The sequence below is a fragment of the Aspergillus nidulans genome, chromosome V (assembly GCF_000011425.1).
Source record: "Aspergillus nidulans FGSC A4 chromosome V".
NCBI classification, from domain to species: Eukaryota; Fungi; Ascomycota; class Eurotiomycetes; order Eurotiales; family Aspergillaceae; genus Aspergillus; species Aspergillus nidulans.
The window spans coordinates 182,238-209,567 of record NC_066261.1 but is presented as its reverse complement, the minus strand read 5'-3'; the positions used below and the strand labels follow the sequence as shown (position 1 = coordinate 209,567).

Below are 27,330 nucleotides of genomic sequence, written 5' to 3'. Positions count from 1 at the left end.
GAGGCAGAAGATAGGCTCTGGAGGTAAGTTGTAGACCAATTTGACCCGATCAACCACGTCGTCTTCCAAAGGGTTACCCTAGGATAATCGTTGTATTTCTCGCCAACCATCATCCTTTTGATAATTGAGAGAATCGGCATTTATATTTATTATTGGACCTGTATCCACTGCTTTCCCAGCGCAATGCAGCCTTCTTGGCTGTTACCGTTCGGTCTTCTAATTAGGGTTGAGCGCACAGAAGGCAGGTGAAAACCATAACATGGAAGGTTAGAACTAGCGAACCCAAGAAGCATTCAAATGATTTACCGAGAATACTTTCCGATTTGGATGGCGAAGCGACTATCCCACTCCATATCCGCCGTCCTCCCACCCCCACTATACTCCACCGTTCCTCGGCGCCCTAGCTTCTCCCACACATCCCGACTCTCTATCTCTATACCCTCGACCAAGTCCAGGGCTGAAACCCCTGTCATCTGGAATATTGAACACTACCGCACCATGGCTACTGAAACATCACCGCGAGCGCTGGTCTCGTACGGCCCGCACAAATCGGGCGGGTGGAAGCTGAAGAATGTCGCACTACGTCCGCTGCGCGAAAAGGAACTCCTCGTCGAGATGGTCGCGTCCGGAATCTGCCAGACGGATCTCCATTTCGCGGGGATGGAGACCGGGTATGGAGTGCATTACCCAAGGGTAATGGGTCATGAAGGTACTGGACTGCCCCGCTGGTCATTGGCCGTTCTGCTCACCTATCTACAGGCGCCGGATACGTGCGGGCTGTTGGACCAGATACAACAGTCGCCAGAGTCGGCGATCCAGTCATCCTGTCTTTCTCGGCCTGCAAGGACTGTGAGCCTTGCAAGGGCGGCCATCCGGCCCATTGCTCCAACTTCAACGCTATCAACTTTGAAGCTGTCGCGGAAGATTACGTCTTTCGCGACGCCTCTTCGCCAGAGCCTGCTTCTGGCGGTGATATCTACGGCAGATTCTTCGGGCAATCCAGCTTCGCTAGTCTGTCAATCGTCCAGCAAGACTCGATTGTCAATGTTGCTGGGGTGGTTAAGAGCCGACAGGATCTGGCATTGCTGTCACCGTTGGGCTGCGGGATCCAAACGGGCAGCGGCGCTATTATCAATGCGGCTGGTGCACGTCCTGCAGACCGCGTTGCTATCATGGGCCTGGGGGGTGTCGGGTTGAGCGCGGTCATGGGCGCGAAGATTGCCGGATGTACGCAGATTATCGGCATTGACCGGCACGGATCGAGACTCGAGCTGGCAAAGGAGCTGGGTGCTACCCACGTCGTTCAGGTCGCCGAGGGAATGCCCCTAGACGAGGTGACCGCGGCTGTGAAAGCTATTACCGGTGGCCTGGGCTCGAATATCACCCTCGACACCACCGGCGTGCCTGCCTTGATCGCAGAGGGGGTCAAGATGACGGCATTCAAGGGCAAGATCCTGCAGGTTGGGACAGCACCCGAGACAGCCACACTGTCGATTCCTATTCACGAGTTCATGGTGTCTGGGAAACAGTTTATTGGAGTCGTAGAGGGCGATGTCGTACCGCAAGAGTATCTTCCAAAGTTGCTCAACTGGGTTAATGAGGGTAAACTGCCTCTGGATCGGATCGTCAAATTCTACCAGGCCGAGGCCTTTGAGACGGCTATCCGTGATATGCAGTCCGGGGTGACGGTTAAGCCGGTTATTTTATGGTGAGGGGGCAGTGCTGGTATCGGTGGACTCGGTGATTAGGTACGGAATCATATATCCCAACTAGTCCTTCGAAGCAGCCTTTAAAATCCATTCCCTGCACCTTTAAGCGCAGAGGTATAGAGGGCGGGCCTCTAGTCAAGGTTAAGATGATCAACTTGGTCTCAAGGGGTATATGGCCCTAGTTGTCTTTCAACCACCTCAGCCCACAGGTCTTGAATCGCCTTCCAACGCCCGTCTCGCTGGAAACTCTGTTCCTCTGTCCAGTATGAGTAGACTCTGTTAGTTAATTCCCATTGCTCGTTATCCTCTGGAGAAGGGTCTGCGCGAAGATACTCAAGTAGGTGGGCAAGGCCATCCCATTCAATGTACGCCTGGAACAGCCACAGCCACTGCTTGCCCTCTGCGTAACCCCGTAGTGCCTCTGCATCCTGCAAAATCTGAGCCCAGTTTCTGGCTGAACGTGCACTGGCTCGTCCTTTCGAGGCGGTGCTCTCCTCAGCCTCCGCGCCTGCCGCTACCACAAGCCGAAGCTTAGCGAGGATAAGCCTGATAGACTGCACGGTCACCCTATCCAGCGGAACACTCTCATCACAAACCCCCAAATACTGCTTCTCAATCCTCTCCTGAAACAGATCTATTGCATGGCGCCTCTCGTTCGACGATAATCGGGCGTACGAATTTTCTGCGCGGAACCTCTCGGAAAATACCATCTGCCGTGCAAAGTAACTGCCTTCGAAGCGCACTAGACTGAACAGCATTTCCGTTCGACCCTGTCCACGCGGCGGTCTACTCATGGCGGGATGCATGGTCGTATCTGCCACGTTGGATGGTAGGCGGGTGTTGAATGAAGATTCCAGTATGCACGGCTCTGAGCCCCTATCCTCTGCGACTCGGATATCTAGAGTAAAGAGCTGCCACCACACCCGACGGCGTATCTCAACCTCAAATGGCGGGTACCCCTGCGCTTCAGCGTCCTGGTTGAGGCCCATTTTGAGGGCTATTCCAGTGGCGAGGCCGACGAGGGCGTAGACGTCGGGCCCGTCTGGGTCGTTTCGGGCGGTTATCTGGCTATTAGCGACAACCAGGAGCGGGCTCACGTGGTTCTTACAAGGTATATAGTAAAGGCCTGTAGGACAGTCATATCTGTCGAGTTCAACAAGTTTAGTCGCGAGAGCATGTTTTCAATTGCGGTTCGGTATCTGAGCAGCGTAGACTGCGTTAGCAATACCTAGGAGTTATTCAAGCGCGGCTTGATAGGGCCCATGTATACCGTCTTAGCAAGATTTTTCGATCCTCCTGGAGCTCAGTTTTACAGACCGACAGGGTCATGGCTGCCACAGTCGCATAATAAATCGCAAACAGCAGGCACTCCGATGCTAGGTCCAACTTGTCGCGACTCCGAATTTCCTGAAAGACTAACATCTGCACAGTCGGTGTGTGAAATATTTTCAGCAGGGGGTCTACGATCTCCAGGTACCTCTGCCAGAGGCCCGCGATTGTGCTTGGTGTTGGGCGAAATAGGCCGAGATCGACAGCAGCCTGGGGCTGCAGGAGCATTGATGACCGAGTGCCAGCAGTATCAGCTAGAGAGGAGCTTGGCAGAACGGACATTGCTCCGTCTCCCTGTACCCTGAGCACTCTGACTTCACTATATTCAGTGTCTTGAAATCGATTACTGCCTCCATATCGTGCTGACAGCTTCGAGCCAGACGCCGATCGCGACAGCGACGGCTCCTCGACTTCGGCTAGGCGCTTCTCAAGAGCTACTATCTTGGACTCGAGTGATGCGACACGACTAAGCGCATCGTAGTTTTCACCAGCGCGGCGCGACGCAGGATATTTGCAATTGATCCTGACCTTGACGCAATAGGAGCATGGGTGTAATCGGTCGCACTTGATCTTGCGGCGGCGGCATTCGAGGCACGAGCGACCGGGGGCGATTTCTCGAGGCGGCATCTCAGCACAAGGAAGATTGATTTCAAATAACGATGTTGCTCATGATGAGCTGAGGACGGAGAAAGCGGAGCAGGACTAAGCTGTTGGAGTAGTGAGAATTAGCCACAGGACTCTGTCTTGATTGGCTGGAGCGGAGAATGCGGAGGGTCGATGATGAAGCAAAGATATTGATCAGCAAGATTTCTAGAACAAGAGATATATAAGTGCCCTTTTTTCATGGTAGGGACAGCATATCATCCAAATCATCCAGTTCTATCAGAACAACATGTCCTTTCCATTGAAGAATATCACCATCGTCGGGGTAAGTACTATCCCCTCCAGCCCCTACTTTGCATGCTTTTAACAATGCAACCACAGGCCAGCGGATCTGTCGGCCAGATCCTCCTGGCAGCCCTCTTGGAGGCATCCGACTTCAATATCACGGTCCTCACCCGTTCCACCAGCACCGCAAGTTTCCCCGGCAGTGTCACAGTCCGCAAATCCGACTTCTCGTTCGCTGACCTGCACGGAGCCCTAACCGGCCAAGATGCGGTGATTTCTGCCGTCGGCGCGACAGCGTTTGTTGAGCAGAAGAAGCTCATTGATGCTGCTGTTGCTGCTGGGGTGTCCAGGTTCATTCCCTCTGAGTTCTCTGCTGAGAGTCAAAACGATACGGTGCTTGGGTTGCTTCCGCTATTCCGGCAGAAGAAGGAGGTGATTGATTACTTGAAGACAAAGAAGAAGGATCTCAGTTGGACGGGCATTGCATGTTCCGGGTTGTTTGATTGGGTTGGTTCCTCCAACATATAGAGTGGAGATATATTTCTGACAATACGGTGTAGGGAGTTGCAAACGGCTTCCTAGGCTACGACATTGGCTCGCGCACCGCGACAATCTGGGACGACGGCAACAAGAGGTTCACCTTCACGAACCAGGCGCAGCTCGGACGCGCTCTGGTCTCCGTCCTCAGACGTCCAGGGGCTACGGCCAATCGGTATCTATACATCGCTTCCGTCGAAACCTCGCAGAATGAGATTCTTGCTGCCCTTGAGAGAGCGACCGAGTCTTCCTGGACGGTCCAGCGTACGACCACGGATGTGGAAGTTAAGGATGCCACTATGAAGCTCCAAAAGGGTGATTTTAGTGGTGCCTTGACGCTTGTGAGAGCCACGGTGTACGGTGATATCCCGGGATTGGGAAGCAACTACGCAAAGGACAGGGACTTAGCAAATGGGCTGTTGGGCTTGGGGGAGGAGAGTGTTGAAGGGACGATCCAGAGGGTTGTTGGCGAGGCCAACAAGCAGTGAAGTTGTGGTCATTATGTATTTATTGAGAAGTCTCCGTTAGAAAGGAATTATACCATCCAGCGGACCTCGTCTCCTGACAACCATTAGATCTTTGACGCCTTAGGAAGTTCATAACCCCCGCTACTCGAAATAATTCTAAAGGCATCCTAGAAGAAAATATGGATCTCTTTGCCCAACCACTGCGGCATAACTGCACTCCGGCTTGCCTCCATCTCTCTCCGGTGCGGACCGCAACCTTGACACAGGCAACATTAGCATTCACCATAATCGCAAGAAGATGAACAATGTAGGGTATAGACCCAACATACCAAAGTACAGCTCCCGCTCTCCCCCTCCAGCGAGCTCAATGCAATCGCCATCCCCACGTCCTCCGTTGTGTTTGGCTTCAGCCCATCTGCCTGCCATCGCGCTCCTGCCTTGGCTGTGATATTAGTGTATGTAAAGAAGGGTGCGACGGCAGTGACAGCGACACCGTTTTTGCTGGCTGTGATATGCGAGCTTCGTAGCAGTCCGATGATTGCATGTTTCGAAGAGACGTACGCTGACACGCCTGTCCCGCCAAAATAGCCTGATGTAGAGGCGACCAGAACAATCGACTTGCGTCCGGCTGGCCTGTCTGGGGAGCATTGCATATAGTGGATTGCTAGACGTAGCGCTGTGATGTCGTGAGTATGCAGTCCCTTGGTCTTCATGAACGCTTACTATTTAGGGTCCCCTTGATATTCACGTCAATGACGTTAAAGGCACCGGTAGACTCGAGCAGGTTACCGTTTTCATCAGTACTTTCGATATCGAGAGTGTCAGTCTTCTCCATGATACCTGCATTTGCCACAACGGTGTCGATGGACCCAAATCGTCTTTCCGTCTCACCGAACAGACCATATATCAGTTCCCAGTTCATATATTGACAGGATAGAAGAGCGCCTTCTCAGGATATGGCAAGCTGGCAATCAACTTCTGAGCGGCTTCGTTGGAACTGGAGACGTCGGCAATTACGACATTTGCGCCGTGCAGGTTGAAGACCTTTGCAGTGGCGGCTCCAATCCCCCCTGCGCCTCCAGTGACTATGACGGTTTTTCCATTCAACCCTGCCAGATTTTTGGTCGGTGGAGGATTGATAGAACTCATTGTTCAGTTGTTATGACTGTTATTTATTATATTGGGGAAGAATAGTGAAGTTAGATTGCGGCCTTGTGGTAGTCCAAGGGTAATATGCCTGAGCCAAAGAGTGTCGTTGTTAGTTTACTGGTTAATATGGCTAGGTCTTGCTGCTCACCAAAGGTTTCGGTTAGACAGGAATCTCTACTCGCGCGGTGGGCTGTTGGATTCCAGCCGGAGACTGGGCTTCTTTCCGAATCCACCCCGCATAGTCTCATGCATGATAGACGTGGCTGGTCACTGTGAATGGTTGGCTCACACTGGAGCAGGGTGTGGAGTTCGTGTATACCGATTATGTGGTTTCAATGTGCACTGTCAATGAAAAATGCTGGTTAGGACAAGCGAGTCGATTTCTAATTCGTACGTTTGGCCTGTTACAACAGCTAACAAAACAAAAATACTGATTCTCGGCTGCAAATTATTAAATTGGTCATGGATATTCTGTTGCTCTAGTCTAGAAACCCAATAGAACAGCCACAGAAAGCCAATAATCTGCCTTTTCAGGAATATCATAGGCTAGACTCCGGTAGACAGTCCTCTGAGTACATTCAAGCCACCCACAACGGATCCCCTGTCCCCTTGATCTTTTTATTCGTCCTTCTATAATGCACCGTTAGCGTGAGAGCCAACCCTGCAGCGATGGCGCTCGTGACCGCATCAGCCGCATGGCCCAAGCGGTAAGCCGGTGCATCCTGGGCTCTGTAGATCCAGACACCGATTATCTGGCCTGGCCCGGAAAAGGCGATATTAAGAGCAATCGTCAACGAACTTGCGGTCGTGTTGCGGACGTTATCACCAACCCAGGCGTTGAGAGAGGGCGGACCGGCGAAAACACAGGTTGTGGCGACGACGAGAAACAAGTAGCGTGCCTTGAATTCATCTGCAGGAAGGGTAGCTGGAAAGAGAAATAAAAAAAAAAAATGTTAGCCGTGAGGGTATAAGGTGGGACGGTGAAGAGCTGTGCTTGGAGGTCACTAAGCCGAGACCTTCGATATGGTGGGAGCAAAATGCGACAACGAGGCCACGCCGGTGCCGCGGTCAGGTACGTCAAGTAATGCATATAAAGCCGTACCGAACAGAGCGCGTCTTTGGCATCGTTCCAGTTGAGCTTATCCTCACTGGGATATATTAGTAAGTGCTCTCCTTTCTTAACGGTCTGTGAGCCGGTTGTTATACCCAGAGCAATGGTATGCTCCTAGTCGACGTGATTGGAGCTCCTTTCTTCAGGGCAGAGCCAGCCAGCTTTTTCAGGGTAGCTTGGAAGAAAGAAGAACACAAGGAGTCCAAGAGTAACTGCAATTACTCAGCCATCTGGTCGTCAGCGTGCGGCAGATACCCACTCACTGCTAGGGACTCCTTTGAGTATAAAGAGCCATCTCCAGCCTTCCAGGCCTTGATGACCGTTGAGATGCCCGACTCCGTATGCGATGACCCTAACATATAAGAATCTGAGTTCCTATTGCGCACTGATAACAGTTCATCGTACCCGCCGAACGCGCCCGATAGTGTGGCACTGCACATATAAATAGCGATCCGGATAGCGCGCTCGCTCGGCTTATACCAGAAGTAAAATAGAATAACATACCAGGGAACACGCCCGCCTCGGCCGCCCCGAGAAAGAAGCGCAGCACTGCCATTTCTGTAAAGGTGTGCGTGAAACCGATACCAGTGCACAACGCACCGAACGCAATGACGAGGAATCCAAGCCATCTGTGCGGATGGAAGGACTTGAGCGCAAGATTGCTCGGCGCCTCAAAGACAAAATACGCCACCAAAAGACCATCATCGCGATGGTGTACTGGTGACCAGAGATGCCATTGGCCTCCATCAGGGTGTCGCCAGTGGTCGAATTCATGATTTTGCGTTCCCTACCAACAGTTAAGTCTGGCTATCCTCGAGCGAAACGACCTGCATACCCACGTTCGACCTGTCGAGATAGCAGAACAGATAGATGACCGCTGTTGGAAGAAGCAGGCGCCTATCGATCGCGGACAAGCCTGAGTGCAGACGGAATCAGAGCGGTTAGGGTATAGAAGACTGGCTTCTAGAATCGTTGTCTTGCCTCTTCTCTGCTTGTAACTCCTCTATGCTCAATTCTTGGATATCCTCTGTATGAGTTGCCTGGTGTTTTCCCTCGACGTCCAATGCGAGTTTTTCGTCCATTGCACCGCTTACAGTCATAGTGATATCACAAATAACAATATTTAGAACGAGAAGGTCTGAGCAGCGACAGCAGGGCTCGATCAGTCCGACAGTGGTTGTTGAGACGGGTTGAGAGGCTTGCTTAACTAGTAGATTGCAGGCCCTGCACCATAGCAAAGACTCCAGTAGAGGACATGACAGCTCCAAGGCTCACTTCCCCCGCATACCCCGGACTGTTAGCTTCAGTTTAGTTTTATTTAGTGGAGGATCACGCCCCAATCACGCAGCGACAAGACGTTTGCTCGAGTCATGGGCTCGCAACCCCGCTGATCGGCAGAGATGCCTTCTTTGCCGGTTGATCAACCGGAGCGTCCGACGGCTCTAGGCAGCAGGTCACACATCACATCATATCGGACATTTGCCGAGCGAGGCCTGCGGGGATGCGGAGTTTTGAGGAGGTTTGAGGGGCTAGTTGAGCGAAAGTGATGCTATCGCGGGAGTTCATTCCGCTCCCCCGACATAAAAAGTCTGGCTCATCCTCTTGATGGTCTTTTCTTATAATAATCAGCGAAACGTACGATCATGACAGTCTCTACCATAACAAATAACCCAGTGGACGTTCCGCTGGGCAAATTCCCGGCGACGCAGCCTGCAGAGCTCTCTGCGGCCGACGCGGACAGGGTGGCCCAGACAGTGATTGACCAATTCAACAGTGCCCTAACAAAGCAGGACGACAAGTCCATCGCAGCTCTTTTCTTCAAGGACGGCTACTGGCGAGACCACCTGTGCCTTGCATGGGATCTCTACACCGCAAAGGGCCACGACGGCATCGCCTCCTTCCTCGACCGTACTCGACCGCGCGCTATTCACGTCGAGGTCGATCGATCGTCCGACTTTCGGAGACCAACAGCCTGTGCTCTGGATGGGCTTGGGAACTCCTATGGTATTCAGTTCTTCACAACCATCGACCTTGAATCTGGAAGAGGGCGTGGGATAGTACGGCTTGCGAAGAACGATGGAGAGTGGAAGATCCTGACATTCTTTACCTCCTTGCTGGAGCTGAAGGGGCATGAGGAGCCTCTTAATGGCCGCCGGAGCAAGGGGGTCGAGCACGGAGGGCGTCCGGACCGGAAGAACTGGCAGGAGAGGCGCGAGGCGGATGCAGAGTTCATGGATAGGGAGCCGTCCGTACTGATTATCGGTATGAATCTCCCTGGTTTTTCTATTTTGTTTTTCCGGCGGAGGCTTTGAGGGACTGATGTGGGATAGGTGCTGGCCAAGGAGGACTGACAGCAGCTGCTCGACTAAAGATGCTGAATGTCGATACTCTGGTGATCGACAAGAACAGCCGGATCGGCGACAATTGGCGCCAACGATACAAGCAACTCGTCTTGCATGATCCTGTCTGGTACGACCATATGCCCTATCTGAGCTTCCCGCCGCACTGGCCGGTCTTTACGCCCAAGGATAAGCTGGCGGAGTGGTTCGAGTCGTACGCCAAAATCCTCGAGCTCAACGTCTGGACTCGGACGACTCTCAAGACGCCGAGCTGGGATGGAAAGCAGTGGACTGTTATCCTCGAGCGACGGGCCCCTGACGGCTCACTCACATCACGGACTGTACATCCCCGACATATCATCCAGGCGACGGGCCACTCTGGCGAGAAATACATTCCCCCCATACCCGGCATCGACAGTTTTAAGGGTGATCGGATCTGCCACAGTTCCGACTTTACAGGAGCCCTGCATGAGCACAGAGGCAAGAAGGCCATCGTCATTGGCTCCTGTAATTCCGGCCATGATATCGCCCAGGACTTTTACGAAAAGGGTTACGATGTAACGATGGTTCAGCGAAGCACGACGTGCGTGATCTCCTCCGAGGCGATCACAGATATTGGACTCAAGGGCCTGTATGATGAGCAGGCACCGCCCACTGAAGATGCCGACCTGTGGTTCTGGGGGATGCCGGCCGAGCTGCTCAAGACACAGCAAATTGGCGTTACGGCAATCCAGAATAAGCACGACGAGGCCACGATCAAAGGTCTTGAAGAGGCAGGATTCAAGGTGGACAATGGACCCAACGGCGCAGGGCTGCTGATCAAGTATTTCCAGCGCGGAGGTGGCTACTATATTGACGTCGGGGCTAGTCAACTCATCGTCGACGGCCATATCAAGATCAAGCAAGGAGTTGAGATCAGTGAGATCCAGTCCCACGGCCTCAAGTTTGCTGATGGGACAGAACTGGAGGCGGACGAGATCGTCCTAGCTACAGGCTACCAGAACATGCGAACGCAGACAAGGCGCCTGTTCGGTGACGAAACGGCCGACGCTGTCGGGGATGTATGGGGCTTTGACGAGCACGGTGAGATGCGAGGCATTTGGAGGCCGTCGGGACATAAAGGACTGTGGTTTATGGGTGGCAATCTGGCCATCTCGAGATATTACTCCAGGATTCTGGCTCTGCAGATAAAAGCTGCTGAGCTCCGGCTCTCGTAGATCGTCTATAGAATTAGCCACTGGAATTTCGCTCTCATATATTCTTAATAGAAACGGTTTGCTAATACAGGCTCCCATGGATCCTTAATAAAAATAGCCTGAATATCTGAATGCCATCTCTGGTGTCTTTAACCGGCACATACCCTGCCTTCTCCATAGCCAGCTTCACCAAAGTAGAGCAGTACTACAGACTCGGACCATGTCCTAGCTCTATGCAGGTATCCGATGTGCCCGTTTGCTGATAGGCCTGTGAAGAGTGAACGAGCAGCAGATAGTGGGCACATAAGCCGGTGTCCAAGCATCCAGAAACCATCCAGAGCTGGGTAGAGTGGAGACCCCATCATGTCGGCGCATGTGCTTCTATAGCTTCGTTCTTATCCCTTAGGTATGCCCAGAGTTCTTCGTGAAGCCCCCTCCTGTAATATACTGGCAAGAAGTGGCCTTATGTGAGCCGTTGCCCTCAATCAAACCACTCATCGCTCGCCGTCCCAGCAAGGAACCGGTCCAGTTCCCAACCCTGGAGGCCATCCTCACGAGTCATGTCCACCTACCCCGGAGTGACGCCCGATATTTAGTGCTGCTCGACGGCCCTTCGGACAGTACCCCGGCTTTGCGTCTGTGTTGTAAAGACTGCATGGTGCCGAACCCGTCCAGCCCGGCGAACCTTGCACACTTACGTCGCACACAGTCTCACTCGACACCGGCCCAACCATGACCAACGTCTTCCCAAAATATGCCGAACTTCGAGATAAAATTGCCCTCGTCATGGGCATCGGCCAGTCGCGCATCCCCGGCTCAGACATATGGGGCAACGGCGCAGCGATCGAGCGTCTTCTCGCTCACAGCGGCGCAAAGGTCTTTGGCTGTGACCTTTTCCTCGAAGCAGCAGAGTACACGGCGGTCAGGATCTGATTGGAGGGGGAACCTGCGACATCTTGCAGGCGGACGCCACCTCGTTGAGCGAGGTGCGGCGAGTCGCAGCCGCCGTTATAGCAAGACACGGCCGAATCGATGTCCTGGTAAACAATGTTGATGCGACGGCGACTGGCAATCCGGCGACCATGCCGGAAGAGCTGTGAGATCAGCAGTAGCAGCTCAACCTGAAGACCGTTTACCTTGCCTGCCATGTGATCCTGCCTATCATGGAGAAACAGGGGCTCGGCACTGTAGTCAACAATGCCTCTATTGCGGGTCTACGCTACATCGGCAAGCCGCAGGTGGCCTGCTCTACGGCCAAGGCAGCAGTGATTCACTTTACCAGAGTGACCGCTGTCATGTATGCTCCCAGGGGGGTCCGGATGAATTCGGTCTCTCCAGGCCTTGTGTATACGCCGCTTGTCGAGGGCCAGAGGAATAATAGCCAGGAAGATGCCTATTGGAAGATCATGGAACGGCCGATTCCAATCGGCCGGATGGGGGATGCATTTGACGTGACGAATGCGACGGTCTTTCTGGCCAGCGACGCGGCCAAGTATATTACGGGGCAGAACCTAGTGGTGGATGGAGGGTTTACAAGCAGCGCAGTGTCAAAACTGTAGATTGATCATAATCGATGATACTGTTGTTTGCTGAAAATCTTTGCATCTACTGTTCTTCGATTATGTCGACCTTGTTCTTATCTGGTGACGTTAGAAGTGCCTTAAATAATAAAAAAAAATAAAAAAGAGAAAGAAAGAAAGAAAGAAAAAGACTCACAGAACGCTACATGATCTCTAATATTACCGGCCGCATCATACGGCTCGCTGTAGTACCACACTGCGTTCTCAATCGTTTTGCCTGGGAGTCAAAAGTCAGCATGGGGCGTTTCTCTGGTCTGGGGATAGCAGCAGACCATCGACCACGATACTCCAGTACGAAGCATGCCCTTTCCAAGGACAGAACGTAGACAGATCGGACGGCTGGAGAAGGCTTTTGTCCTTGATCGACGAAACGGGGAACTGCTCTGCAATCAGGATGGTCCAACAGCGAAGCCAGCAGCATACTTACGTAGATATTCCCTTCGACCGTCTCCCATATTTCGGTCTCAGCGATGGTGCGGTCTCCCACTTTTGCGATGGCGCGAGGCATCTTGTCCTTTAGTCTTGTTCTTCTTCTGTTCCAATGTCTGTCGACTCGAAGATGTGCACGAGACGCTGGCTGTCTTCTCTAGAAATAATCAGAGTGCGGGGTGATTACTAATTCTATGAGGGGGGTTAAATAAAGATGAACAGGACGCCATATTCCTGACATCCAGGCTTACCATGACTTAAGGTGCATCGAGTGAGCAGGCAAGAGCCCCTTGATCCTGGGACAGCGTTGTTATAGGGCTCAACGGGAGATGGCCTTCATCAGCCACTGTTATCTGAGACGCCGTCTATATTAGGGCCGTATGCTTAATATGGACCTATCCGCTCATCACAGCATATTCTTTTTCACACCTTTCTCGCCCATCAATGTATGTTCGTGTATGGAATTTGCGCCTGGAGATATTTAGAGGATCTATGTTCTCAGGTCGGCGAAATATGGTGATCGGCTGGCCTGTCCCCGGTCCGTTTTCAGGACAAGGGATGATGCGAACCAAGGGGCACCTGGTTTCCTGCGTGAGCTGGCTCTGCTGCCGTGTAACAGCTCGCAGCTAAGCCCACCGTTCTGATCAAGCGCAGAGATTCTCCGTCATCTTCGAAGGCAAGTTCATGCTTAACCGCGGCTTGCGGTCTTGCTGGGTCCGCCATCTTTTGACCAAATTCTCAGACGTCCGCACACATTCCACTAACCGCCCTCCCCGTCGCTGGTCTTGCCGTCCTGATCATGAAGGTCATTATCGTGGGAGCTGGAATTGGCGGTCTTGCGACCGGGATCGCGCTACGTCGAAAGGGACACGATGTAAAGGTTTGTGGACGGCCAGCGGCTCTGAGACTGATCCCAATCCAGCTGACTGTCCGGCGACGAGATATTCGAACGGTCCAGTCTCCTCCGCGAGGTGGGCGCGGCTATCAATGTCTGTCCCAACGCGTCCCAAGTCCTGGCGCAGTGGGGGTTCGACTTCAAGAGATCGCGAATGGTCACCGCACGTAGCCATCTGCGAGCGTCCGGAATCACCCTCCAGACTAACTTCACCGCAACCTACCCTGACTTCGCTTCGCTTTACGGCGGTCCCTGGCTGATGGCTCACCGGGTGGACCTCCATTCGGAGCTGCGGCGAGTCGCCGTCGACCCGGAGGGGATAGGGAAGCCGGTAGAGCTCGTTCTGCAGGCGGAAGTCGTTGATTACAATGCGGAAAACGGATCTATCACGCTTAGAGATGAATCAATCCATTATGCTGACCTGCTGGTGGCAGCCGACGGCGTACATAGTTCGGCCATCCGCCATGTTGTCGGTCACCCCACCCCTGTGGTCGCGACTGGCTGGGCTGTCTTTCGCTGGTTGATTCCAACCGAAGAACTCGAGGGGGACCCCGAAATTGCTTCCTTGCTGGAAGGCCCTTTGAGTGTCCAGGATGGTCTGTCGAGGTTTCTTTCCACGAACGAGAATATGAGACGGATTGTCTGGTACTCGTGTGCTGAGTAGGGCTCCCTGATAATTCCTATGATCTGTGCTAATCAAATCTTTCAACATCCAGTAACACGATCCAGAACTTTGTCGCTATACATGAAGATCGGCGGGCCAATGATGAGCGAGAAGGTAGATCTTTCTTGAAAACCTCAGGATTATTTCGCTAACAAGACGGATAGACTGGGATCGTTCTGCAGATGCAGAGGATGTTGTAGCGCAGTTTCAAGACTTCCATCCTAATGTAGTGAGAATCATTAGGTATCAAAATTGGTCCCGACACTGTTTCATTGCTAACAAAAGCAGAAAAGCAACGAATATCAAACGCTGGCCGCTCTTATACCGTGACCCTATTTCAGCCCTTAGTAAAGGTCGCTTGGTGCTCATCGGTGACGCAGCACATCCCATGCTCCCTCGTTAGTACCGTACGCAAATCTTTTCAACGGCCAGATCTCTAACCAGCCCGCAGATCAAGGCCAAGGAGGAGCACAGGCAATTGAGGACGGCGCCGCCCTAGGCGAGATATTCGCCGGTGTACAGGACCCGCTCACGAAAGACGAGATCCACGATCGCCTCAAGGTCTTTGAGAAGGTCCGGTTGCGACGCGTATCTGCAATGCAAATCTTGTCGGACGCGGGTCAAGATCGTGTCTTTGAGGTCCGTGAACGTGCCCAGCAGTATATGCCCGAGGGTGTCAAGGTGCCATCGAACCAGCAGGAATTCTGGGACCATAACTTTGGCTACGATATCCTCGCGGATACTCGGTGCCACTTACAGGCTTATCTAAAGGGGCTGGCATCAGTAAGTCCTTCAGTCCTTGATGAGGGAATTTGAAAAGTAGAAGTCGATATAGTGAGGTCAATACGAATTATGCTACTCTGCTCTAGCACTAAAGATATCTACGAACATAGCATCGGTCGTTTTTTAGCATTCAATTCCACGCCTATCAAGCCCATACCCATATACGAATCCAGTAATCAATCCCCACCAATATTGCGCCATTCTCATCCCTGATTTGTTTTTACAGATCTCAAAAGCCACGATCCTCCATTGGCATCACAGTGCTGTGTTATTCCAGAGCCTCATGCGTAAACAAGCCATTTGCCTCACCTTGGCCGGCCTCCAATCCATTCACGGCTCATCAACCTCCAGTGTTTAAAAGCATCAGTAACAGAATTTAATTGCTCTGCAGCGCTAAAGGTCGCGAAAACTTGTATTGCCTGATATCGGCGCGGTCATGTTCGGGGGTAGTGCTCTCAGAGGACTGCGCCATCTCTGCCCTTGCAGTAGCGATTATGCCCCGTTAGAACCATTTTGGGATAGACGGCAGGTGAAAGGGTGCCAGATAGGGGTACATACGTCGGGTGGGTTCTGGAGTTTGGCAGCAGATACAAAGACTGCTTACAGAGCCACCGTACACAGCTATCGGGAATTGAGACCAGCCTCATCTGAGCATGCGAGACAGCCCCAGAAGACCAGAAACGAAATCTATTAGTCGGGAACGGGGCCCATCCCGCATATGTGTGCTTGCAACAGAGGCAACAAAGGCTTACGCTGCGTCATGGGGTATATGGACTATAAACCGAACGGTACTTGCAAAAGCCATGAACTTTGTGGCTGAACTATGAAAGTCTCCTCTCATCATCTCATCTGCTGCTCTCTATCCAATCCCTCTATGCGCAAGGACTCCGTCCTGGCTGTTCTTGCGGGACCGAGCTAGATCACGCCTGCTCGCATCTAGAAGTTGAAACAGGTGGGCATGAGAAGAGTTAGATGAGGTCTGTGGTCTGTAGGATAGGTCATATTAAGAGGTAGAGTCATAGCAGGGCTATTAAGTATGAAACAGACGAGCCTAGACCTATGCTTGCACCACAGGATTCGGTATGAGGTAACTCTCTAGTACAACAACGGCACGCGTACGTAATATATCTTTCTATTTTCTTCTACATAACCTCTATTGCATCAAGCATCGTCAGAGGGACTATAAATAATTATTTTCCTAGGCTGGTAGCTATTTTTTTCCTTTGGTATCTGTTGAGTCTTGCTGGTATGGCAGGATCTGCCACCAGTTTAGCCGTCCGATGTTAACTTCTTTTCTGTTTCTATCTGGGCTGTAATAGAGTGCTCTCTAAACTTATCGCCAGTCACGGTCCACTCGAAGATAGTGAAGATCGTGCAGGACAGGGCATTGGGCCACATTTTAGAAGACGTTAAGGTTGTGCTGCGGCGTATATCCTCGCGACCCCAAGGTATCGATCGGGAACATAACATGAGCAATATATTCCATGTCTTTGGCCTTTCCAGCGGCTAGGACTGCTTGTAGATAACGACAGAGCCCCACGACCAATGCACGCGACCTGAGTTCCCTGCGTCTCGAGCACCGCCACGGTTGCTGCTTAGGCCAATAGAGCCCCGACCATGCTCTGGCGTCTATACCAGCCATTTTGGACCAGTCTAACTCGACCCGCGGCTGCCGCTCGGATTATCTCGCGCTCGTGCTGAGATGATGCCGATCTCTCGGCTACGTCTTCCTGTCAGCCTGTGGATTGGCGTCAGATGCTGTATCGCGACATCCGTTCGTATATGAGATCTTCTCGAACCCACCCACTTGTCTTCGGCTGAGCCCTTTCCCCGCTGCGATCAGCTCGCGAGTTGATCCCAGCCTGAGCTTGTCAGGTCGGGTAATGGGCCGGATGGGGCCGGGAGAGCTAGGCGCAGCAACAAAAACAACAGACCCCACAAACGCCGCGATATCGGTACGATATGTAGCTTCAATGTGGCCATTCTATAGTTAAGAGAGACCCTAGGAGCCCGGCAGGGCCCTGTTTTCTGCCGTTGCGTGAGATAAACCGCCGCAAACCGAGAATGTGACTGAGCGAGGTGGAAAAAGCAATTAAGGCCTGCTGGTGGATCTCTATGAGGCTATCGCAGTGGTGGCAGATGGCGTAATAGTGCTTCAGATCGCACAATGCTTCAATCCCCCACCCATTTTGCTTTTCTTCCATCTCTCGCGTCATCTCAGCCATCTTCTGCGTTGCAACGCCTTCACCCCTATCCATCATCGGGGTCCCGTCGTGAAGATGTGATATCCCAACGACCGTCTCACCGAGAAAGAGGCCAACGTCCCCGTCCAGGGACATAGGTGCACATTCAGGATGAAACTCTCGGCGTCCCAGCTTCAGCATCTGTCCATTGCCGGACGGACGGCATCAGCGCTATCGCTTATAGGCGTGGCGACTATCATCGCGACGTTCTGCTACTCACCGAACTTCAGGAGTCCAACACACCGGATCATGCTGATCAATGCGTTCTTCAATCTCTTCGATTTCATCGCGACAATGATCTCCGTGAGTGGGCCAGCAGCGGGCGATGAATCGGGACTGTGTCGCTTCCAGGCGTTTTCGCTCCAGATGTACATCTCCATCCAGATACGCCCCATCCTCCCAATGTAAAGAGGTAACTGTTGCTGATGCGCTTCCAGGTTCCCTGTGGCAGACGTACTCTGGACGCTCGCAATGACCTGGGACGTGGTGCTCGTTGTCTTTTGGCATTATGAGCCTGAGGCGCTGCGCAGGCTTGAGAAGAGGTACCTCGCCGTTATTACGTTGCTCACATTCATTCCGGCGCTTGTTTTCCTCTTCATTCGAAGTGAAGAGAAAGGGCCGTTGTATGGGAGTGTAACGGTGAGTACAGTCCTCCTGCGATTTCGAGGGACATGCCGAGTAACGGCAGTTTGCCCTAGTTCTGGTGTTCGATCTCTCCGAATTGGGTATTGTTCCGCATCATCTTCTACTATGCTCCAATATGGTATGCTTCGTTCTCTTCGAAACGGATATATCAACTCAGCGATGCAGGTTCCTCATCCTGGTGGTCTTCGGGCTCTATATCGCCATCGCCCACGAGTTATTCAAGCTCAGACACGAACTGATGCTCACTCGGGACGACTGCCTCGTCCTATCTTCCTCGGTATCTCCAAGCCACGAATCCGTTGTCCGGATATGTCATCATGATGGGAAAGCTGTTGACGGTAGACTTTGCCTATCCCACTTTTACGTATCCCACTAACATTGCCAGAACCAGTCCCCGTTGTCCGCCAACATTCCGCCGTCTCTCTGCGAAAGTTCCTCCTCATGCCGATTCTGTTCTTCCTCGCCCTTCTAACGACGTGGGTCACGCCAACAATCAACCGTATCTATGCATTTCGGCATCCCGGGCAGGAACCGTACGGGCTTATGGTGGGTGTTGCGGCGCTGGGATCATTGAGAGGATTCTGGAATGGAATTATCTTTGTTACGATGCGCTCCAAGGGTAGGAGTTGATATTGGCAGTGTGCAGATATTTTATGAATAGATTATCTGTGGTTTGGGATATATTCGGCCTGGCGTTGGTGGGCTTCTGCCTGAAATTGTGCCATTACATGTCAATTCAATAGATAGATGATCAGTAGACCGTTTCTTGCATGGGTCCTACGCTATTACTCGGAATTCAAAGTCCTTCCTCCAATGCTAGGCATAACACTCTTAATGATGAAGATGGCCGCCAACACCTGTTGAGGGTGGGCCCTAACGAGCTTCCGCACTCACAGCCGGTCCCTTCTCACCTAGAGTCTCCTCAGCACTTCTCGCCTGCACGGTGACCAACTCATGAATTTTCTCGGTGGCCGCTGCGCCACCAAGGACCGCCTGGTCACCGTCGAAGAACTTGACAATCTCCTCGAGCGGGGTGTTCTTCGTCTCAACATAGTACTTCCACACAACAAACAGCTCAAAGAGCAGCCAGACACAGTATACAATGTAGTACTTCCAGCCGATATCCAGCAGCGCAATCGGGTTGACGTACTGGTTGAACAGAAGACTGAGAGCCACACAGAAGAACATCAGTGTCAGACCCTTTGCGCGGAGACGGTACGGCAGGATCTCGGACGAGTATGAGACCAGAAGACCGCTGAAACCGATGTTGTATGAGATGTAATACAGGAAGATGAATACAATCACCGCGTTGCCGGCGTGGTCATCTGCGCCGCCGGGACCATGGGGGAAGCGGGCAAGGGCGATGGTGGTTGAGATGAAGCAGAGGAGCATGCAAGTGACAGATGTGAGGAAGAGCTTGCGGCGTCCTAGCTTGTCAACGAAGAAACAGATACCCGTTGCGGAGACGACGTTCACGGCGTTGAGGACGCTGTTGATCGTGAGGACCTTGTGACTGTCGGTGATGCCGATAAGCTCGAGGACCTGTTGGCGTTAGTTCTCTGCTGGTCTTGGGTTCTGGCTGAGATACGATGACAGACCTTTGGCAAGAAGTAGGATACGATGCCGTTTCCGGACCACTGGGAAAAGAAGCCGATGGAGATAAGAATGATAGATCGGTGTCTGTTGCCAGGAGTCGACCACAGCTCAGACCAGCCGCTGCCTTCGAGTTGCTTCTCGAGCGCGATGGTTTGCTGGATCTCGTCGAATTCCACGTTGACCAGTTCGTCGTCCTCGTCGCCTTGTGCATGGACGTAGGCCAATATCTTCTTTGCCTTCTCTGATTTGCCTTTGGAGATAAGCCAGCGAGGTGATTCTGGCACAAACCTGGGCCAGGTCAGTTTGATCTCCAAGCAACGAGTGAAGCCACATACCAGATGAAAATCAGTTGGCATACTGAGGGCACACCCTGAAGAAGACAGGGCACACGCCACGACCAGTCGTTTCCTTTGATGTTGTTCGTTCCTAGCACTGTTAATAGGCATCCGGGCTACAGACAACGCGGCAACATACCAAGGGCAACGCAGGCACCAATCAAGCTACCCACGTACCACAGCGAGTTGTAGATGGTACTGTAGATGGCTCGATGCTGCGGGTGGACAAGTTCAGTGACAAGTAGAGGCGAGCATTCCTAAATCCCAGTCAGTCACCGCGCTCGCCATCAATCTCCAGTGCACTGACCTGGGCAATTCCCAGCCCAAATCCCAGGATGATGCGCCCAACGACAAATAGCGCGATCTTGTATCCAATCGAAACCATAGCCACGCCACCGATCATAATCATACAGCCAAGCACGACTCCAAACCGACGGCCGAACAGGTCAGCGACGTAGGGAACCACAGGGATGGCAAGTATCGAGCCAATGGACATGGACGCTGCCAGTAAACCAAGCGTCGCTCCCTCGGGATGATTATATGCTGTTAACGGTCCGTAAGCTTTAAAGCGTAGCTGAACAATTACGCGTGGTTCACTTACACCTTTTCCAGTCGTCCAGGGCCTCGAGGCCGTTCATCAGAGAACCGTCATAACCTGCAGCAGCGGTCAACGCCAAATTTTTGCCCAAAACGTCCGCAGGTACAAACCATTCGTTGCAGAGGTGACCATCGCGGCTCCCAAGGTGAGATAGACGGAACGCATGCCCTTCATCTTCCACCAGTTCACTTTGGGCCACTCGCGGCCGGCGAGTGTGAATGTATCTTTGCCCATGGCGCTATAGACGGATACGCTTGCCTTGGTTCAACAAGACAGGTCCAGAAGCCTCACGGGGGATGGTTGCGGTGGGTTTGCTCGAGCTTGGCTTCGCGAGGTGCAGAGACGAAGATTTAAAGCCAGACCTGCCCTCACACGATCATGACAAGCCGGCTAAATCCAAGACCAAGACTTTGACGGTGCAGGGTCTAAGCTTCACTTCCATGCTCGCGACGTCCTCAGCTACTCTAGCCGAGCATTAGGTTGGGTGTTGTTGGGATTGATTGGAGGGAGGCCTAATATTGGTCACAGGGGGGTAGGCCACAAGTCCCGGATCCTCTCGATTCTGGGGAAGGTCTCGCTGCTATGCCGTTCATTCATCCATTTATCCGGAGAGCGGGATGTTACCCCAGAGTCCGTGATGTTTTGAGACGACTCCTCATATCCCAAACCTTGCCCGTGCCTAGACGGGCCCATGGGGTGGTCATTTAATATCGCGATCGGGGGCTATTGGTGGAAACGAGACGCCACGAGCAAGACCAAGCCAGACGCGGTCTAAAAGCCCAACCAGGCGCCCTAGCACAAAGCGGCAAGGATCATCTGCAACCTTAAGCATCGCATTAAGCATCGTGGTATGGCTTGGACACTATTTCGGAATGGAACAGAATGGAGGGTGTTCAGCCCGCGGCAGAAGAGGCCAGCCATGTCCCACGCCGGAGTGGTCAGCCAGCGCTCTGGGATCGAGCCGAACAGGCTGATATCTGCTGGGATGACAGTAGACATAGGTTGAGCCCCCATAATCGAGCATTGGGGGCTAGACTAAGGCTTGCCTAGAAACAATCCGGCTAAAGATGTTTCTTAGGTGCCCTTGGCGGCCCGTTCCCATTTGGACTGTCGGAGAGTGAATTGGAGGATCGAAGGCCACGTACGACTCTGAATAATTTGGTGCGAAAAAGACACATAGCAATGATTGGCTGGGCACGTATGCATCTACTACCGGCAACAAGGGTCCTTACCAATGCCCGTACTCCTGACGATCAGCGTTGTCGCCTGGGTTGTTGGTCCACCTGGGCAGCGCGGCCCGAGCCCCATAGCGATTATCAAGGACGATGCCCACCTACTCCAAGCGGTAATAGATCATTGCTGCTCTATTTTACTATACTATTCAATAATATACATGCTCTCGTCTATCATTACAACCATCCCTTGGGTCCACCCCACTTCCCACTGACCATAGATTCGTAGTAGACCCATGGGAAGAAGTGCTTCTTGAGGAAGTAGAACTCCTTCCTGGGAGTTCCCTGGTCGATACCGAACCACTTGCCGAAGGTCTCCTTCGGGACCCCGCCGTACTTGAACTCGGCAAGAAGAACTTTGCCGTATTCGGTCGTTAGCGGGCAAGAAGTGTAGCCGTCGTACGTGGCGTCGATTTCTTTGCCGTCCATTGAACGGAGCAGGTTCTGGACAAGGACGGGCGCCTCGGCGGTGATTGCCGCGGCGGTCTTGGACGTCGGCAGACTGGACGCGTCACCGGCAGACCAGACATTGGCGAACTTCTTGTGGCGGGTGGTGCCGTCGTCGACATCCACGTAGCCGGCTTCGTTGGCGAGAGCGCTGTTCTTGACGAACGCGTGGGGACCCATCTTTGGGACGACGTGCAGCAGATCAAACTCCCGGGTGACGCTTGATTCCCCGTTGGGACGGGCGAAAGTGGCCTTCTTGCCGTCGATGGCGACCAGATCGTGCTGGAAGAGCCCCTCAACGCCGCGCTCCTTGCGCAGCTCTTCGAGCTTCGCGTTATACTTGGGAACACCAAACATGGAGGGCGTTCCAGTGGCGAAGGCGATCTTGATGGCCGAACCGGCAGGGTTGCTGGGGTCGTAGAGGCCAGCTTTCTTCCAGTAGTCGAGAGCGAGCCACATGATCTTCTGCGGCGCACCAGCGCACTTGATCACGCCGGCAGGCTGGGTGAAGATGGCCTGACCCTTCTTGAGCTTCTCGATCGTGGGGAAGACCTTGGAGCAGGTGTCGTAAGAGTAGATGGTGGAGACTTTCGAGTCCGGGGCGGCCAGCGCCTCAGACAAGCCCTGGACGCTGCCAAAGTTGAGCGCAATACCGGGGGCAACAACAAGATGATCGTAGTTAAGCTTGTCGCTGTTGCCAAGGGTGATGTAGTTTTCCTCTGGGGCGAAGCTGCCAACGCTCTCGTTGTAGAACTTCAGCTTGGGGTCCATCAGCCCAGCGAGCGGCTGGCGCAACTGCTCGCGCGTCTTCAGACCGCCACCGACCAGCGTCCAGCCCGGCTGGTAGTTGTGCCAGATAGCAGGGTCGACAATGGCAATGTCATCTTTCACAAAGCGCCCTGAGCGCAACAGCTGGTGGCTGATGGCCAACCCGGCAGTGCCTCCACCGATAACGACGACTTTGTGGTTGCGCGCAGTGGCAGCGACCGGGGAGGCCGTCGCAAAGCCACGGTGTGTCGCAACAGCGCGGGCTGCAGACGCTACTTGACTGCGGAACATTTTGTATAATTCCTTTAAACGAGTCTACAGTCTAGAATCACCAGGGTCTTGCGGGGTCTGGGAAAATTTGTTGCTTGCGGTGGCGGAGGGAAAATACTGATTAGTCATCGGTTTCCGCTCGTATGATGCTTAACCAGGCTCCGATCCCGGCGGCCGCGCCTTCCCAAATCAGGAAACACCCTTCGTCCGCCGGTTCCAGCATAAAACAGGCCACTCTTCAGCTGCTACTGGTAGACACTACCAGACCCTCATCCTGCGTTCTTCTCGTCCACTCCATCCAGCTGCCATCGTACAGTCGTCGCTCCATCCTGTATCCACTTAGCTGCAAAGCGAGGTCGAGCGCAGCCGCAGTTACTCCAGAGTTGCACGTCAACACCACAGGCAATTGCCCATCTACCCCGGCCGCCTGGAAACGTGCCTTGAGCTCTTCAGCCGGCAATATGACCTTGTCCTTGTCCATGATAGATGCAAGCGGCACATTCAGTGCCGACGGCATATGTCCAGACCGCAGGGCCGGGTTCATCTCTGGTTCGGCGCCTGAGAATCGACCGGGGATTCTGGCGTCGATGATCTGAATATCTGATTTCTTATCAGATAGGAGAAGACCGCGTAGCTCGTCGTATGATATCACTTCCTTGGAATCTGGGTTTTTTATTGGATACTCCAGGGCGGCAGGAGGCAGGGTCGATAAGGGTCCAGTGGAAAGAGGTAACCCTTCTGCAACATAACGAGGGAAGTTATTCAAAACATGGACGTCTCGTTGGCCAAAGTGGCGACATGCCCAGGCCACACGAGGTGACGAATAGAGTCCGACCTCCAGCGCATCGTAGACTACCAGAATATCGTCCGGATGAAGACCCATCTTGGTCATACTTTCGGCAAATTGTGTCGCAGAAGGCAGCATCTGAGGATAGGGGGATGACCGGTCCCTGATCTCGTCCATGTTGAAGAATCTGTTTCCATGGTTAACGTCTTGTCGTGGTTAACGGTTGGAAATATATATTTACACCGAACCCGGAATGTGCTGTATTTCAAACGAGGCAAGATGCGACGGTTGGCCAACTGCCAAAGGGATGATGCGTCGTGGATATGGAGGCCCCGCGAGAGCAGACTGAAGCTCTGCGGGGGATACGAGAAGAGAAGCAAACGGAGTCAAGCCTGTATCCATGGTGCGCGTAGTCTAGACGTTGGTATCGGCGCTGAGAACAAAAATTGGAGATTCCATTCGTCGCCAGGCTACTTTTGGATAGTTACCGGATCCAGTGTGCATTATTACATAATATACATTCATTACCACTTCAGGCTTAGATTGTTTCGCTTTGGCCGAGATCTGAAGCTCCTGTTACAGTATGTCCACGATTGATCGTGCATCCTCAGCATGACGAAAAGTAAGAAGATCATCCAAGCTGTTTACCTGCTTGATTAGCCTGCGAGGTATCTGGTATATTCCACCAACTTTCGTGCCAGTCTCGCCAAGTGAGCTCGCCCTCGATCGCGCGCACTATATCTACCGGTTGCGACACCGTCCGAGCCGTACTTGGTCGGTCACTCGAAGCGGGGACCCAGTCGAACGAAATCTGACTTTCGAGCTGAAACGGGACACCGAAGGTGTTGTTGAGCTCGTCTGCTGTCTGAAGAGGCAGCTCCACCGAGAGGTTCTGAAGTGAGTCGAATGGAGCAGCGGCGATGGTACTACTACCGGGCAGCTGTGTTGCAGTTTGGCTTGGAGACGCCTTCGATCCCATGAGAGGTCGGGGAGGCACCGCGTAGCCAACAAAAGCCAAAGCGCCGAGATGGTCCCGACCTGAGTGTACAGCTCTTGAGACGTCGTTCAGTGCGCTCATGGCACTTGCGATGGGAACAAAGTCTGGCCGCACAGTCGCGGCTTGGGTCATAAGCGCAACGACCTTTTCCAAACTGCAGATGTCCTCTTCGCGCTCGCTAGGATCGGTTGATGAGAGGATATGATAGTAGAGTGTAAAGAAGGCGCAGAACGGGTAGAAGGTGATGAGACTTCACCCAAAACGGATTAGTTTGGAGATAACAGACGAGCGGCCTCGCAGTAGGAAGACGACTTACTGTATATACGAGCACTGATGACCAGTGACTGGCCCCATGTTTCTCTCTGACCACTCGTGGATAATGCTGATAATGGCTCTCGCAGCACGGACGGCCTGTGGGTGCGTGCCCATGAAAGTAGCAGATGTCCTTCGCCGCATGTATACGATGAAGCTATGGAATGCAATGGCAGACTCTGCGAATAGCCAGGATTGGACGGCACCAGTCTTCGGCACTCTTGCTTTGGGAAGCAGGTCCCAGTCGTCAAGCAGTTCAGTTAACTGGTTGCAATAAACGTCTACCTTGCTACCAAGCGCCGCTTCAGGCAAGTTCTCTTGGTCATTGAAGAAATCCATGAGAATATGCATCGCCCGTGACCAGACGATGAAGAGAATGCATTCTTGAGGCTTAGGCTGTTTGGTGGCCGGCGAGATGACAGCTGGAAGTCCGACCTGAGTTGGGGAGCATTGGAGAGCCTTCGGTTTGTCGTACCAGAGCCGGAATAAGAAGTCCATTTCGACCAGATACCAATGCAACCGGCGCTTCACATCCCTTTCGGCTTCCTCCTGCGCTGTACCAGGCGGAGTGGATTCCACGTCATGAATGCCCAGAAGACTTGCACGCCGACATGCCTCGCGGTGGAATTGCCATGCCAGGTGATAGTCAAAATTGTTGATTGCGAGCCACGTCTTGACCAAGATTAGTGCTTACCTCTGCATATTTACATGGAGCAATCTTACAGTAAATGCGCCGGCAAGTATATCCAGAAGTGTCCCTTCCGCTGATTCAAGCCATTTCGGAACTGACTGAAGACAAGCATAGTACGTCTTTGTCGCCAACCTTTGCTGCTCGTCGCTTCCAATGCTTTGACCAAGATAAATGGCGCAGTAGTAAACCACCCGCATTACTGGAGAGATTTGCGCATACGGTGAGTCGATGATATGAGGCAAGGCTCTCAGAAACTCCCGATCGACAAGAGTGGTGAACGAGTCGAAAATAGTCGCGTGCGGCAAAATGTAATCGAGAAAAGCTACAGCCACGGTCAGCGCGGAGAATACATGAACAGTTCAAATTCATACTTTCTATGTGTTGCTTCAAGTCGCCTTCTGGGAGGTTGATCTTTGAATCGTTGGGTGGGCGACTGTCCGGCCGAGGGAACGGAGCAGCCAACTGAACCAACGCCGTGTCCAGACGCGTGATTGCACTGCTGACCGTGGACTGAGACCAAGGATATGGAGGCTCTGAAGACTGCGTGGTAAGCGTCTCAATGCTGTGCTTCGCTCCACTAACCATCCGATATAGAAAAGCTAAAGGTATCCGTGTCAATGCCTGCATAGAAAGGATGGATGTGCTGAACCCACCATCATCTTTGGAGACATTTTCAAGATCGACTTGAGGCGTTCCCACCCGAGTGGTTTCCGCTGGAGTATGAGCCCGGGTCGGTGATTCCTGGCTCACGTTTCTGGCCGCAGCTGCCCTGAGTTGTTCCTCCAAGGCTTCCAGGCGATGGTCAAGACGGTGTATGTCGGACTTTTGCCTTAGGCAACTATTAGACCGGCCAGAGTCGGGAGGGCAAACGAGGCGACCCACCTTGAACCCCGTGTCTTTCTCTTTTCGGGGTACAAGCATTGGACGCTGCTGTTTTGACAGCGTTTGCATTGTGGCTCCCCGCGGTCACATCTCAGCTGAGAGGGTCAGCATCCTCGAACAGTGCTGGTCGAGCGGCACACCTTGCGATCTTTGCACCTGAGACACTACCGTCATGTCAGCAACGAGCAAGTGACGATAAAGGGGTATTCGCCATTACCGAGAGCTTCATGCGATAAGATTGCATTGTAACGGTTGATCAAGCTAGGAATCATAACCTGATGAAGAGAGAGACGGATTCTCATGAACCCGAGACCGATTCGATGTCTTGACATATAGCACCCGCTCGGACTATAGGACTATCGGACTCTTTGGGCTTGGCGCGCTCTTATTGGATCCCTGACTCATTTTGACTCATTGGCTTCTCGATCCGGATTCCGCTGTCTTGGGTCAT

The 27,330-nt window shown here is 52.9% G+C and overlaps 12 protein-coding genes across 12 annotated transcripts, besides 1 other annotated feature; 4 read left to right on the top strand and 8 right to left on the bottom strand.

The window, feature by feature from the left end:
- Positions 1–27,330: part of a sequence feature (contig 1.151 1..72894(1)) that runs on past both edges of the window.
- ANIA_08356 (NAD(P)-dependent alcohol dehydrogenase) lies at positions 499–1,712 on the top strand (the record flags this gene model as incomplete). Its single annotated transcript, XM_676533.1, has 2 exons — positions 499–709; positions 760–1,712. The coding sequence occupies 2 exons, from the start codon at positions 499–501 to the stop codon at positions 1,710–1,712; spliced, it is 1,164 nt and encodes a 387-aa protein (XP_681625.1).
- ANIA_08355 (transcription factor domain-containing protein) lies at positions 1,871–3,665 on the bottom strand (the record flags this gene model as incomplete). Its single annotated transcript, XM_676532.1, has 2 exons — positions 1,871–2,812; positions 3,027–3,665. The coding sequence occupies 2 exons, from the start codon at positions 3,663–3,665 to the stop codon at positions 1,871–1,873; spliced, it is 1,581 nt and encodes a 526-aa protein (XP_681624.1).
- On the top strand, positions 3,931–4,951 carry ANIA_08354 (aromatic alcohol reductase; the record flags this gene model as incomplete). The annotated part of the gene is made up of 3 exons (XM_676531.1): positions 3,931–3,966; positions 4,023–4,433; positions 4,487–4,951. The coding sequence occupies 3 exons, from the start codon at positions 3,931–3,933 to the stop codon at positions 4,949–4,951; spliced, it is 912 nt and encodes a 303-aa protein (XP_681623.1).
- Positions 5,098–5,765, bottom strand: ANIA_08353 (uncharacterized protein; the record flags this gene model as incomplete). The annotated part of the gene is made up of 4 exons (XM_676530.1): positions 5,098–5,186; positions 5,260–5,372; positions 5,492–5,606; positions 5,654–5,765. The coding sequence occupies 4 exons, from the start codon at positions 5,763–5,765 to the stop codon at positions 5,098–5,100; spliced, it is 429 nt and encodes a 142-aa protein (XP_681622.1).
- On the bottom strand, positions 6,658–8,290 carry ANIA_08352 (uncharacterized protein; the record flags this gene model as incomplete). Its single annotated transcript, XM_676529.1, has 5 exons — positions 6,658–6,978; positions 7,182–7,265; positions 7,454–7,542; positions 7,695–7,977; positions 8,285–8,290. 5 exons carry the CDS (start codon positions 8,288–8,290, stop codon positions 6,658–6,660), a joined length of 783 nt encoding a protein of 260 aa, XP_681621.1.
- ANIA_08351 (flavin-containing monooxygenase) lies at positions 8,834–10,811 on the top strand (the record flags this gene model as incomplete). The annotated part of the gene is made up of 2 exons (XM_676528.2): positions 8,834–9,452; positions 9,521–10,811. 2 exons carry the CDS (start codon positions 8,834–8,836, stop codon positions 10,744–10,746), a joined length of 1,845 nt encoding a protein of 614 aa, XP_681620.1. The 3' UTR covers positions 10,747–10,811.
- Positions 12,258–12,813, bottom strand: ANIA_11076 (DUF427 domain-containing protein; the record flags this gene model as incomplete). Its single annotated transcript, XM_050612118.1, has 4 exons — positions 12,258–12,365; positions 12,442–12,522; positions 12,578–12,683; positions 12,733–12,813. The coding sequence occupies 4 exons, from the start codon at positions 12,811–12,813 to the stop codon at positions 12,331–12,333; spliced, it is 303 nt and encodes a 100-aa protein (XP_050468072.1). The 3' UTR covers positions 12,258–12,330.
- ANIA_08349 (putative salicylate hydroxylase) lies at positions 13,534–15,168 on the top strand (the record flags this gene model as incomplete). The annotated part of the gene is made up of 5 exons (XM_676526.1): positions 13,534–13,614; positions 13,676–14,225; positions 14,346–14,407; positions 14,726–15,076; positions 15,163–15,168. 5 exons carry the CDS (start codon positions 13,534–13,536, stop codon positions 15,166–15,168), a joined length of 1,050 nt encoding a protein of 349 aa, XP_681618.1.
- On the bottom strand, positions 16,797–17,826 carry ANIA_08348 (protein gprI; the record flags this gene model as incomplete). The annotated part of the gene is made up of 3 exons (XM_676525.1): positions 16,797–17,044; positions 17,136–17,460; positions 17,563–17,826. The coding sequence occupies 3 exons, from the start codon at positions 17,824–17,826 to the stop codon at positions 16,797–16,799; spliced, it is 837 nt and encodes a 278-aa protein (XP_681617.1).
- ANIA_08347 (uncharacterized protein) lies at positions 18,750–20,727 on the bottom strand (the record flags this gene model as incomplete). The annotated part of the gene is made up of 8 exons (XM_676524.1): positions 18,750–18,821; positions 18,859–19,506; positions 19,563–19,848; positions 19,896–19,986; positions 20,035–20,060; positions 20,327–20,438; positions 20,497–20,550; positions 20,604–20,727. 8 exons carry the CDS (start codon positions 20,725–20,727, stop codon positions 18,750–18,752), a joined length of 1,413 nt encoding a protein of 470 aa, XP_681616.1.
- Positions 21,849–23,244, bottom strand: ANIA_08346 (uncharacterized protein). Its single transcript, XM_676523.2, has one exon. The coding sequence runs from the start codon at positions 23,229–23,231 to the stop codon at positions 21,903–21,905; it is 1,329 nt and encodes a 442-aa protein (XP_681615.2). The 5' UTR covers positions 23,232–23,244; the 3' UTR covers positions 21,849–21,902.
- ANIA_08345 (uncharacterized protein) lies at positions 24,629–27,157 on the bottom strand (the record flags this gene model as incomplete). Its single annotated transcript, XM_050612117.1, has 8 exons — positions 27,097–27,157; positions 27,020–27,043; positions 26,880–26,974; positions 26,651–26,826; positions 26,369–26,596; positions 26,030–26,319; positions 25,311–25,978; positions 24,629–25,172 (listed from the first exon to the last, which is right to left on the bottom strand). The coding sequence occupies exons 1-8, from the start codon at positions 27,121–27,123 to the stop codon at positions 24,629–24,631; spliced, it is 2,052 nt and encodes a 683-aa protein (XP_050468071.1). The 5' UTR covers positions 27,124–27,157.

Bases quoted from the DNA above. Each gene is read 5' to 3' on its own strand.
- ANIA_08346 (XM_676523.2), bottom strand. From the start codon at position 23,231: ATGTTCCGCAGTCAAGTAGCGTCTGCAGCCCGCGCTGTTGCGACACAC.